Consider the following 12,599-nt stretch of genomic DNA (forward strand, 5'->3'; position numbering starts at 1 on the left):
TCAAACTTCACGTCAAACTGACGATTATACAAAACGATGGAGGCCACACGAGCCTGTGTTACTTTGCAAGACAGTGAAAACTGCGTAAACGAGAGACAAGCAAGAAGTTGTTGGCAGACATCTAAAACGGCTGACGTGAATGCCGAGTGGATAACAATGTATACGCGAGTTTCCTCGACAAGCATGAACTTAAAACCAATCATGTGCACATCGGGCATGAATTAAAAGCGATGAATAGTAACCTAGACAAGCAAACGATAAATTTATGATTAACATTTTATATACAGAAGGCTAAGGTAATGTTGAACACCCTTGGATAGGAACAGCAGTGTAGTGCAATAGATCGCGAAGTACCAGAAGTGGTAGGCCAATATGCCTGCTTAGAGCAAGTATAATAGACGAAGATCCTGACCACGAAAAAGGAATAACCAGGAGAGTTAGTTTGGGACGGGTGCATTTGACAAGTACTCGCAAACCATTTCGTAGCGCCTTCTTGGCATCCCCCAAGGGGAAATTACATAACGGTTCCATCTTACTGGTAAGGGGTGTAAGGGGAACAAACATGTAAGGTGATTTTGATGGTCTAATAGTTATTTATGATACATTCAAGGCACATGGTACTTTATAGTACGGAGGGGCAAATGACAAAAGGAAAATGCATAACTAGACTGCAGATATAATTCCCCAAGAAACACAAGATAACTTAAAACAACAAAAAGGCAATACAAAACAGAATGTAAAACGAACACGTTTATTACACACAAAAATTCAATTGTTCTTCTTAAATTGGGAGGACAACGCAGAGAGCTATGGAAAGGAAAACTTTAGGTATAAGAGATAGGAAACGTGCAAAGTGGATGATGGAACAAACTCTAGTTAATCGCATTCAAACCGAAATCAAGAACAAGAAGCGGACATCTTCAGGACATGTAGTGCGAAAAGGTGGTAACCAATTCCTCTCCAGCGTGTCCTCAGACTCAGGCACTGAAGCCTCGTTTCATGAAAAAAAAAGCTAGGTTTTATATGTAGTATGTAATGATTGTAGGCATCACAGGTTCAAACATTCTTCTTTCTAGGATAACGCGGGCTTCAGAACACAATCTTAGTATCCCGACGAGAGTTTGATCACTAAAAGGGGTGCCACAGGTATTTTAAATAAGTGGTTTTTGCTCCGCACATAAATTTGGATTAACAGAACCAGCTTTTTAACCCTGCAATTATTTGGAGCCCTTTTGCGCATCTTTCCGATTGGTTTGTAGAAATGCCTGGCGTAAACATCAATCTAGAAACATCTGGGTTAAATACACTTGCAGGCCAATCAGAGAACATTATACGAGGGGCTAAATTTATTCCTAATGATAATTTTAGAAGAACTGTCGAGTTCGCAGCCTACTGAGATTCTTCTTTGAATGCCATCAGTCTTTTTCAGCATGGAACTTCGCGGAACTCGTATAAACGAAATGTGGTAATACTTTCATCCTGCAGTTTTTTTTTTTTTTTTTTTTTTTTAGACACGAGCGAAAATGAAAAAGCTAGAGAAACTATAAAGCCGTTCAGACTATACACAATGAAATGTAATTTGTATGTGTCTCTTATATACCGGCTTGACCAAAGCATCACTTTAGCCGTTCCACTAGCTACACGCAATCCCATATTGCTTGCTTAATCCGTGTCGGTTGATATGAGCGCTTTCCAGAACACTTTCTTTGACATTATCTGCTCTCTGCCCTGTATGGTGCTCGGTATCATTTATAAACAGAACATTTATAAGCGCCTATAGACCTAAGTGTAAACATTTTATTCGGCTTTTCTCTTCTTCCAGCTTAGTACGCTGCTGGCAAGTCGTCTGCGTTGTGCTGCGGCCGCTTATCTGGCCACCGTCTCCTCACGTAACTGTTCCACGTTAATCTGGACAGTTTGCTATTCTTGGTGACCGATTAACCGATTGCGGCTTTTTTTTTTTTCTTTACACGTCATGTTTTGCAATTTCTCCGCCTCTTTGATGCCTTTTTTGGCGCGATGTAGGTGCACTGGAAAATGAATGTTGAACCTTATTGTACTTTACTTTCGTGGTTTGTCAGACTTGATTGCTGTTAGTTTTATGCGATTTCCAGTGACCGGTCTTGTCACACTTCTGCGTATCAGAGTATTTTTTGCTCTTGTAAATAGAGCACATGTTTTCTCGACTTTTCTTTAAAAAGTATTTCATATCGTTGGAATGAGTTCTTTACATTCAAATTCTGGCCTTTTATCACTCGATTCGGACACTGCGTTGCTGAGAAAATCTGTACATTGTTAATGCTTACCTTGCTTTCACAGTGAAGAAATTCTAAGACATGAGTAATTCCACGCCATTTGTATTGAAACCCATTCTCTTATATATGCTACGAGCGAACATTGGAATCTAATATTAAAAAAAAAACGCTTTGAAAGCCCCCTTTTGATGCAGCAAGAAGGCCAAAACGTTTTGCTTTGTGTAAATCTCTGGTGTTATCTTGTGGAGGAAAACTATTATCAGTTACTTTATATATACGGAGCTTATTTTTTATCAAACGACGGTGCAATGATCCCAGCTTATAGCGCTACTTTGAGCACCAGTGTGTCCGCCCATTGTTCTGTATTCGTCTCTTACGCAGGAAGACAGCCAAGTGTTTCACTCCCTCAGGCTGCATACTATCCAGACTCAGACTTAACCTCGGAAGTTTGCTGTTGCCCTTTTGTCTGAAGCCCTTATGTGTAGAACATTTCGCTTTGTGCAACTTTTCAATACTAGGTATTTTAAAGCATAACACTAGAAATATAACCACTAAATTCTACCTGTAATCGAAGAGCCATTTCTCTCCAGGCATTTACGTTGCGGATATTGAGGTTCACTGCATTCTTTAGGTACTCATGGATTTGCAGTTTAAGTGTTGAAGGCACATTTTAGTGAACAACTTATTTCCTGAAAAAGGAAAAAGGGAACCGAAAGTCGCTAAGTGTTTTAAATGCACTTTTGTCAACGACAAACAGCCAATCGCAAATACGAGCACAAGCATTTTATCAATTTATTTTAAGTATTTTATTTTCCAGTTATATTTCAGTGATGCACGGCCAGAAAGCCCGCATTCTATTCCTTATTTGGAGGTGTTCACACGAATTATTACGGCAGCTCGACATCCTTCCAGAGACTCATTAGTGTGCTGCCCTTGGTTTTCAGCTCTATTCTTTGCTTCATGCGCTTAACCTGTTCCGAATTGAAGTAGTTTTTCCAGTCACCCACGATGCCTTTCCTCACGAAATCTCCTGTCATGGGTTTCTTCAAAACCTCCAGTGTTTCCTTTGGGGTATCGTTGTAATCCTCCGATTTTGAAGCAATCTCCACCGCTTTCTCCGTCCATCTCTTGAATTCCTGATTGAGCCCCTTCATGGTGTTTACACTGATTGTGTCCAAGACCCTGTCTAACACCTCCGTTTGCTCTAGCAGTTTCCTGCCATAATTTTTTCCGATAAAATCGGCGACCTTCAGAACCCCTGCACGAGGGTGCATCTTCAATTCTTCGTAGGATATGATCAGAACATTGTCGTCGTCAATGTGCTCGTACCACGACAGCTGGTGATCGAAGTAATCGCCGCAGTCAACTTTTCCTTCAATGAACATATCAAAGAACTTATCGAAAGGCTCATGTTGAAAGCAGTAGGCTGGAAAGTTCTTTGTGTGGTGATAGAAAGACACGCAGCAATCATACGGGTTTCGAGTGACGTAGATATACTTGGCTTCCGGAGAGTAAGGCTGATGCTTGAATGGAAGATGGGTCTTTATTGCTCCAGGGCGGGGCATGTTCTCCACGGCTTCTGCACCAAGCATTTCTAAGAAGGGAGCCCTTTGCAAGAAGTCCCCTATATCCTGAAAAATTTGAAGGTAATATTATAGCTGAAACGTTTAATTGAATAGTATAGCTGAAAACGCAAACATTTGAAGAGGTATCTGTCCTAATTCAAAGATTTGTTGAAAAAGTAACAGATATCCGCTGATTGACATAGCACCTATATTTCGACCGGTAAAATATCCAAACTTTAATGTGGCTGATGTGGCTCATTGTCATCGGTTCACCGCACGCCTCACATGTAGGTTTTTTCTGCCCGATAAGTACGAAGTTGTGTGTGTGTGTGTGTGTGTGTGTGTGTGTGTGTGTGTGTGTGTGTGTGTGTGTGTGTGTGTGTGTGTGTGTGTGTGTGTGTGTGTGTGTGTGTGTGTGTGTGTGTGTGTGTGTGTGTGTGTGTGTGTGTGTGTGTGTGTGTGTGTGTGTGTGTGTGTGTGTGTGTGTGTGTGTGTGTGTGTGTGTGTGTGTGTGCGTGTGTGTGTGTGTGTGTGTGTGTGTGTGTGTGTGTGTGTGTGTGTGTGTGTGTGTGTGTGTGTGTGTGTGTGTGTGTGTGTGTGTGTGTGTGTGTGTGTGTGTGTGTGTGTGTGTGTGTGTGTGTGTGTGTGTGTGTGCGTGTGCGTGTGTACTTTCATCCTTAAATGATAGGGTGGACCAGGGTAGTTTTTCGTTTGCTTTATCACATAATGAGGCCTGCCATTTAGCTCTAATTTTACTCTATATGAATTTCATACCGTGTTTACCTGGCATGTTGACTTGTTTTCTTGCAGTATTATGAGCGCACGCAGCACAGTCCGCTTTCTGATTCCACTGATTTTGAGATGGCTAGAGACTCAGAATTTTATAGCCTGTCATTTTTATTTGCTTTTATGGTATTGCGACTGACATCCCCAATTAAGGGTTCTGTTGCATTTTGGCGGTGCAGTGCTGCAATTAAGCTTAGAGGGTTAGAGTAAATAATGCTGTTTTAAGTGTGTTCGTTTATTTTTTTTTTACAGCTACTGATACGGCATAACATTCAGCAGTGAAAGTTGAAGAGCATTCAAGTAGTCGCTCTGTTTTCGGCCACTTGCCCTCAGTTATTGCACTTGCAACATATTTTGCTGCTTTCGAAACGTCTGTATAAAATGATGTATATGTCTTGTATGCTTCATCTAATTGCGCAAAAAAGCTTGTAATATGTGCTCACGTGAAGTTTGCTTTTTATGAAAGCGCGCGTTAGCATGATGTCGTACGCATCGGGAAAAGCTGTGCCATGGTTGTAGCGGGTTCTGTGCCTGTTCAACATTGAGAAGAGGCTCCAGTGTGTCTAATTTTCTGCACATTTCTTCAAAGCAAAGGCGTATTGGTCTGACACCTTGAGGACTGTTCAATGGTGTTCTGGAGGGTGGTGGTGTCACGACAGTGTAACGGAGTTGTTTTACGAGGGACCGTATCTTCAGTACATATGAACATCTCAGCATGATTCTTCTGTCTGCGAGGGATGGTTCATGTGTTTAAACATAAATACTACTTATTGGGGATGTTCTGTATGCAATGGCTGACAGTCGAAGGCCTACGTTATATACTAGGTCCAGGTTTTATTTTAATGTAATTACCTAGCGAAACCATATACTTTGAACCCATAATCTATACAGGAGCGCGAGATACAGCGATAAATATGCAAATGGCAAGTCCTATTAGAGCCCCATAGTTTTCATAAGAGTGCTTTTAGGACATTAAGTGCTTGACATGATTTTTTTAGATGGTTTAGGTGTTGCAATAATGTGACCATTTCATCAAAAGTCGCACCTAGAAATTAGTGTTCTTGTTTTACTGCAGTTAGGCCTCATTTAGATAGAAGGTTAGATCAATCTCTGCGCCCGTCTTGAGCGAAATAAGAGATGTAATAATTTGAATCAATTCTTGTCTGTACAAATAAATAACTTATTCAATTTTATTGCATTTGCCGCTCACACGATAATATGCTGGAAGATATGAAAGTTATTTGCAGGTCACCAGCCTAAACTGAATACATAACGAACCTTGTGATTATTTAACTTATGGAATCCATTTTCACGACACAAAGTGTACTACTTTAAGCATATCCCTGTGGTACCTCATACTCATGACTAAATATTTAGATATGATTGTACCTAACGGGCATGATATTGGCGCTTATAGACGAAGTAACTCAAAACTTAGAGCATCTTTCCATGGATTCCCAAGTCGGCAAGGTAATGCCAGATTCTGAGCCTCTAAGTTGTTTCATAGAGCCTTTTTGAGGTGCTGCCTGTGTAATAACGCTTCTTTGACCGTGTGTTCTAGAGGAACAAGATGGCGAGTTGTACATGGCATGTTTTTTTAAAGCTGCATTGATGAATGTCAAGAAGCTTCCGGAATCAAGGATGAACATTTATCAAATATTAAGAACGCTATCAAATCATTTATTTTAACAGTTAGCTAATGTTATTGCCCTATAATGACTGTGCGAAGTTGGAGGCTTTCCAGGTTTCAAGAATTTCCATGCTTGGGATATTGCGCCTAATGCCCCCATTTGGTTGAAAACCTTTAGAAGCGCTTCTATAGATAGTTCAGAGATGTGCGGCAGCAATTCGTAATGTATTTAGTCATAGTCTGATGCGTTCTTTTGCCAGTATACTCTGCTGTATGAATTTGCTGCCTTGTAATTAAACTGTCGAAATGTTCATTGTGCTACCACTAGTTGGAAGTATATTTTTCAGCTGTGTTTTATATATTGAGAATGTTTTTGTGTTATGAGTACAGCTACAAACTCTGCAGAAATATTCAGCGAGTATATCAACCTGCTCCTTCAAACTATTTTGCATTTCTGGTGGTGTTTTCAGAGGAACTGTGAATGGGAGTAAGTACCATCCAATTTGAGAAACTGCTCCAAAACTTCTCTTAATGTGATTGAACTATTGATAGATGAAAACTGTTTTTATAATATGCCTTTTCTGTACTGCGACAGATATATCTTGATTTTCTATTGCTTTAATTAAGTTTGTATGTCTCTGGTGGGTTGCGTATCTTCATTGACACCCCAGACATTATTTTTTTTCTGCATTGAGTTCCTCTGTGTACTACAGTTTGTGATTCAGTTTCATGAAAAAAATTATGTACGCTCGCCTAAAAGAATTCTCTTTACTTCCAGAGAAAGCGAATTCGATATATATATCTAGCATACAGATAGCGTTGGATTTAGTAAAATTGAAGAACATTATTGATTTGTGCCCAAGCATGGCTATATGAGCCAGATATCTGGCTATGTTATTCTAGTACGCAACAACATTGCCGTAAATAAATATTTATAAAAAACCTGAGAGAAGCCTAAATGTCGCCTTAGTAAAACCATAAAACACAATTGTGCTTCGGGTCTCAATTGCATCACACGCATTAAATATATTCAACCTCAACTTTTTTCAAGATGAACCACTGAGCCTTAGTGGTTTGTGGGTAGCGTTACCGGAAGCCAAAGGTCCTGTGTTCAGTTACCACCCCAACAAGAAAACAATTTGTCTCATTTTCAACACAAAGGCTTTCCTGCGGTAACAGGAACGCTTCAAAATGCTTGGCGCCAATTAAGATAGTTTTGGCCTGTTCTTAATTTTTGTTTTTGCATAGCAGCGTTTTTAGCCAGGCCAACTATGCTAACGACGACAATGCATTGTCTTTTCTGACAGAGGACGTTTAAAGCTGTTGCGTGAAAACTGCAGTGTGTTCAAGTAAGCCGGTGAGCCAAACCTTTGGTAAGATTCCGTCGTTGTAAATGGCATACACGATACTCTGCATCCATGTAGTGCCACACTTGGGGTAAGAAACGATGAATACGTCTCCGGGCTTTGGTTTGTACTGAAGCGCCTTCTTTATAACGGGCTCCCGGAATACGGAGCTTAGGTAAAGACCACACACGTCCCGATAAACGTCTTTTGAGCTCATGGTGAAAGCTTCCTGTCGAGAAAAGAATTTTTTTTTTTTAAACACGTGCCTTGTCTAGAGAATAACATTGCGAAAACGTACAAGAAAAATAAACTAATTTACATTTACCAATACGCACTAAGTTAGGCAAATATAAGCTTCCCTCAGCATGCGCTGCAGCTTCACAGTCAGATCTCGGTGAGCATTTAAAGTGCAAAGAGTTTCCATTTAGCTGCTGAAACATTACAGCATGAATAAAGTATGTTCATTGATTACGCGAAGCAAAGTGAGCTGAGGTGCCTGATTTCTTCCTATTCAAGACCAGCAAATTTTATGAGGTGAAATTGTAAATTTTAGGGTATATAGATTACCGCCGAATGAAAATAGTACAATAGCCGGCGACAAACTGACATATTCTCTTGCAGGTACCAGGAAGTGCCTAGGCGTAATCTTAATACTGTAACTTCGTAGTTTCACGGAACTTTCTTGAATATTAATGTTTCTATGAAAGAAATTGTAAACGTGGAATATAACTTTGGAAGACATGAACTATATCTGGGTACGTTCTACAATGTACGCTGTGTTTTGCAAACCAAACAGGGCATTAAGCTGTGGAAAGTAGTGCAAACTCTTGGCGATAAGACATCGCTCAGGGTGAAAACTGGTGGCAGGTATTGAATAATCATGCAATGGCACAACCTCAAGACGCGAATAGGTATGGAACACACGTAGTTTCGGCTCACCTGCTCTTCACTCAGAGGTTCTTCTTTCAAGCGATTGTAGTGATTTTACCAGGAACGCTCTTCTGCTCTTCTGAACATGTAAGCTGCTCTGAAAAGTGCACGGTTGCTGCACGGCAGCTGCACCAGCCTTTTTTCTGCGTGAATGTTTTCCGCCTTAGGTCATCCGCGCAAATTGCGTGGCCCCCCACCGTACATATTCTGCCTATACTCACTAGTATTTACGCGTTTTCCATGGCAGATGCACACGCTGTCAAATGTTTGCTTAGTCTTGTTAGTTGGCAGCTGTGCGCTCCACCACGGCGTCGACAGTACACCGCTTGTTTTACCAGCCGCTTTCCCGTCGCTTAAACTTTACATCTACCTGCACTCTTTTACCAACCACATTTCATTCGTGGCTACGAAATCATACAACACTGAACAATATACACTATTTTGAAAATGTTCGATGAAATTAGAATTATTTTAGAAATACACCACCATTCTTTAATTTACGTACATATTTTTGTGACATAATTGCCTTAATTCTTCTTCGAAATCTTTAAGCCAGATTTTTCTCAGTTTATATCATTTTTTGTCACCTTTGCCCTACAATATGGGCTATCAAATACATTCATCTGCCGCCTATTCTAAATGCTTACTAACTTGCTGTCACTTTTTAGTGATACGTTCTGCGGGTACTTCTACCAACGTAAATTTTTATCATTAATGAATTAGTCACTGCGACTGCGGCCACAACAACAGATAAAACATCATCAGCTTTCCGTGCTTTTTGAGAGTAACGCAGTCAGAGGATTTGCAAGCACTGATGGTATAAAAGCTTAGGAGATTTACTTTTTATCTTCTCGATAAGAGGCCAGATCGAAAAAGTTTCACACAAAGTAGCCGGTCCAGTTGGTACATGTTTCTTAACAAAACAGCATGCAGGGAAACGGGAGACGCACAAGCAGACACAGACACATCTTGTCTGTGTCCCGTTACACTGCGCGTGGTTCTGTTTTATTAATAATCGACAAAGTTGCTGGAAAAGCCCGAACAGGTGCCAGCCGATACAACTCATGACTCTCTGTTATCGACATTAAGGAGTATTGTTTCTCAATTGTAAGAGTCTAAAGTAATTTTGTGAACTGTTAAATGCAAATTTAGATGTGCTGAGCAACACGAAAGAAACGCAGCACAATACCTCGACACCTGCAAACGAAATCGGGATTCCAGAATGAGGAAGGAAAATTAACCCCTGATGCGGAGAGGTGGTGTAAAAAAAGGGTTTTATAAGACAGCAGCGTTCAAGAATCAGACCGAAGGCTATGTCTGGTATCCATAAAATATATTGCCTCGTCTTACTCTATCGAGAACGGTGCAGTGAACTGCTGGTCTTCGCTTCAGCAGCCGCAGTATCCTTTGTCTCGCGCTCCACTCACGCACGTTGAAGTGTGCCCTCATCTTCAGCACGACTACCACAACGCGTAGAAGCGCGTAAAGGTGTTCGTAGATCCCATTAAGTCTGCCATGGCGTTTCGCAGCCCATGTACAGTCTCTGGATGCGATATTGCGCAAACAAACACAAGAACACTATTTTTCACAACTGTAGTGTGTAGTATTCACGCAGTTTATCATTTATGCTCTTTTTATTTCCCGATATCCCGACAGGCAGTAGGCGACAAATGGCAGCTGTCTCCCTGAACACAATGCGTAGGTGAGCACAGCTGTTCTAGAACCGGTGAGGAAATTTAGGCGCAGGTAATTGAGCCCCAGCGTAGTTAGTTGCCAGTGGAGCGGGGCCTGCCACGCGAGGCCACACGTGCGTGCGACTGCGCTTTGAAGAGTGCCGCAACGAATCAGGCAAAAAATACCAGGGTAGCGTGCGTTGCATGCAAGAGTCCATGCCGGTGAGCGTAGAAACAGAGAGGATGTTGCATGAATTATCTAAACTTTGCTCTTTCCAGAGATGGGAAAGTGCAAACTATTTTAAGTTGCAAAGAAGAACCAATATTTATGTCGTGTCGTCGCTCTGGTTTCGACAGGATGATAAATAAATCTCTATCTCGAAGCTTATAGAACTATAGCAGATAATTAAAAAAACAAATGGTTTGCCATTTTGCATGGTTCTGCAAGGAAGCCAGAAATGTATACACATGGTGCTGCTAAAAGCAAAAGTCTCCATGATACGCGAAGAGAGATCTTGCGCGCATAGGTGTCGTGATGTTCAGCAATCACTGATTTACCTGTGGTACTTTATAGCACGCTAATCCTAACTTCGCTCCAATAAGCCTGCTCTGGAGCCACTCGAATAGTTGCGCCATAGGCTTGATATCGAGCTTGCGCTTGTGGAAAATGTCCTCGATAATACATGACAAGGTAACGCAACCAGCATCGGTGTCTTTTTCCTCTACCAAAAAAATCGAGCTGCAGTTTTAAGGGCCACTCAAAATTCTGTCTTAAACAATGTAACAAAAATCACAGAAACGCTTCAATTTATAAAGGCATGTGGTCTCAATCCATATCACGTGAATAACGCAGGGGTAGTGTTCACAGCACCGCACTGTTCAGCTTCAGAATTTGCACTCGAGACCATGATACCCTTTTTAGGAAGTCGACTCGTAAACCACTAACGACACTGACGGCCACAGCGCGAAGACATTTCGAATTTGGGATTTTATTTTTGCAGGCAACTCGAGCCTTCTAGCTATGCTCGAATGCACAGACAATAACAGCATTAAATATGCCTTTCGGGAGAAAATGCGTGTCGACGTCGAAGCGAATAAAAATGGCCGACAAGAGTGAAGTCATTCCCGGAGCTCTACCGATCAGAATAAAAGAAAACTAGCACAGTATAATTAGTAATGTGTCTCAAGCCCATAAAACGCAAAATACTGTGAAGCAGATGGACTGGGATTTAAAGAAATTTATGTAATAAAGAGAAGAAATGGAACCCGCGACCCTTGGATCCTTAGTCAGGCCCGGTGCCAATAAGCCATGGAGCACGTTCGTTCCACTTGGACAAAGGAAAGTCTTGTGAAACAGTTCTTTACGCATGTGGCAAAAATGAAAAAAGAAAAAAGAACCTATAGACGAACGAAAAGTAAAGAAATTTAAAGAGAAAAAGTTAATGTGAGGTTCTTCTGGCAAGTGTAGATTGGTTCTGTCAATGATCCGCCAAGGATCCCCAACCCGGCATGGGCACTCTTCGACGCTATCGCGCTACAGTCGATCTAAGCTTCAGCGTCTCCCAAAGGTATTTTAAAGCTTCACGGGAAAATGCACAAACAGTACAAGCACCAAGGTATGCTGTCTGCAAACGCCGTTAAGTAACACGCTTGATAAATAAAAATGTGCACATCGGCTTGATTTCATATGTCTGTAGGAATTACCTCGTAGTCAGACTTGAAAACATGAGGCTGATGACATTTTACACCATTTTGGTTCGAACTTTCGTATTGCCCGCCAACCAAGTTTTGAAATCTTTCAGGACGCGGGCTCCCTGGCTGTGCCACTCTACACGTCGCGAACACGCTTACCTTTGCGCGTGCTGGCTCTCGCCCTAATGTTCACCTCTGCTCTCCTATTAACCTTGATGGTTGGCGCGACCGTGTCACCACGCAAAGATGGTGATATGCATTTCTGTCCCCTGCACCCCGAAATTCGGCAACACCCCCAAAACCCCCGCCGACAACCGGAAAGTCGGACCAACATCAGCAACCCAATTTTCACCGACATCCTGCATCACGTCTCTTATGAAACAGCGAATACTTATCTCGTCTTGTTCAGAATGCATGTGAGCAACTTATTGCATTCGCGAACACTATACCCGGAAATTTTTCCTTACGATACAAACTCCTGCATAAGGAAACAAAGCGTTATATGTGTAATGAGCAATTTCAAAGTGTCAAAAAAAATTGTAAAGAATCATTTTGCCTTGCAAAGGCTGGCAAAGACTGACAAAAACATAGCCAGGTTAGAAAAAGTCCAAAGGACAACGGCTAGATTCATTTGTCACAAATATAGAAGAACTGACAGCCGGACAGAATTGATCAGGTATCTCGGCCTTCGCACATTTAAAGCCAGACGTAGTGAATGTCGA

The 12,599-nt window shown here is 41.4% G+C and overlaps 1 protein-coding gene across 1 annotated transcript; it reads right to left on the reverse strand.

Annotated features, from left to right (window-relative positions):
- Window positions 1–3,072: 3,072 nt before the first annotated feature.
- Window positions 3,073–8,585, reverse strand: LOC146175672 (sulfotransferase ssu-1-like). The gene is made up of 3 exons (XM_084580839.1): window positions 8,522–8,585; window positions 7,605–7,811; window positions 3,073–3,886 (listed from the first exon to the last, which is right to left on the reverse strand). The coding sequence occupies exons 2-3, from the start codon at window positions 7,797–7,799 to the stop codon at window positions 3,143–3,145; spliced, it is 939 nt and encodes a 312-aa protein (XP_084436965.1). The 5' UTR covers window positions 7,800–7,811; window positions 8,522–8,585; the 3' UTR covers window positions 3,073–3,142.
- Between the last annotated feature and the right edge of the window lie 4,014 nt (window positions 8,586–12,599).

The sequence above is a fragment of the Amblyomma maculatum genome, chromosome 10, assembly GCF_055883805.1.
Source record: "Amblyomma maculatum isolate TAMU_Amacu chromosome 10, ASM5588380v1, whole genome shotgun sequence".
NCBI lineage: Eukaryota > Metazoa > Arthropoda > Arachnida > Ixodida > Ixodidae > Amblyomma > Amblyomma maculatum.

Bases quoted from the DNA above. Each gene is read 5' to 3' on its own strand.
- LOC146175672 (XM_084580839.1), bottom strand. From the start codon at position 7,799: ATGAGCTCAAAAGACGTTTATCGGGACGTGTGTGGTCTTTACCTAAGC. The intron at 3,887-7,604 runs GTTTGGCTCACC...CAAATTTTTCAG, and splicing joins ACGACGGAATCTTACCAAAG to GATATAGGGGACTTCTTGCA.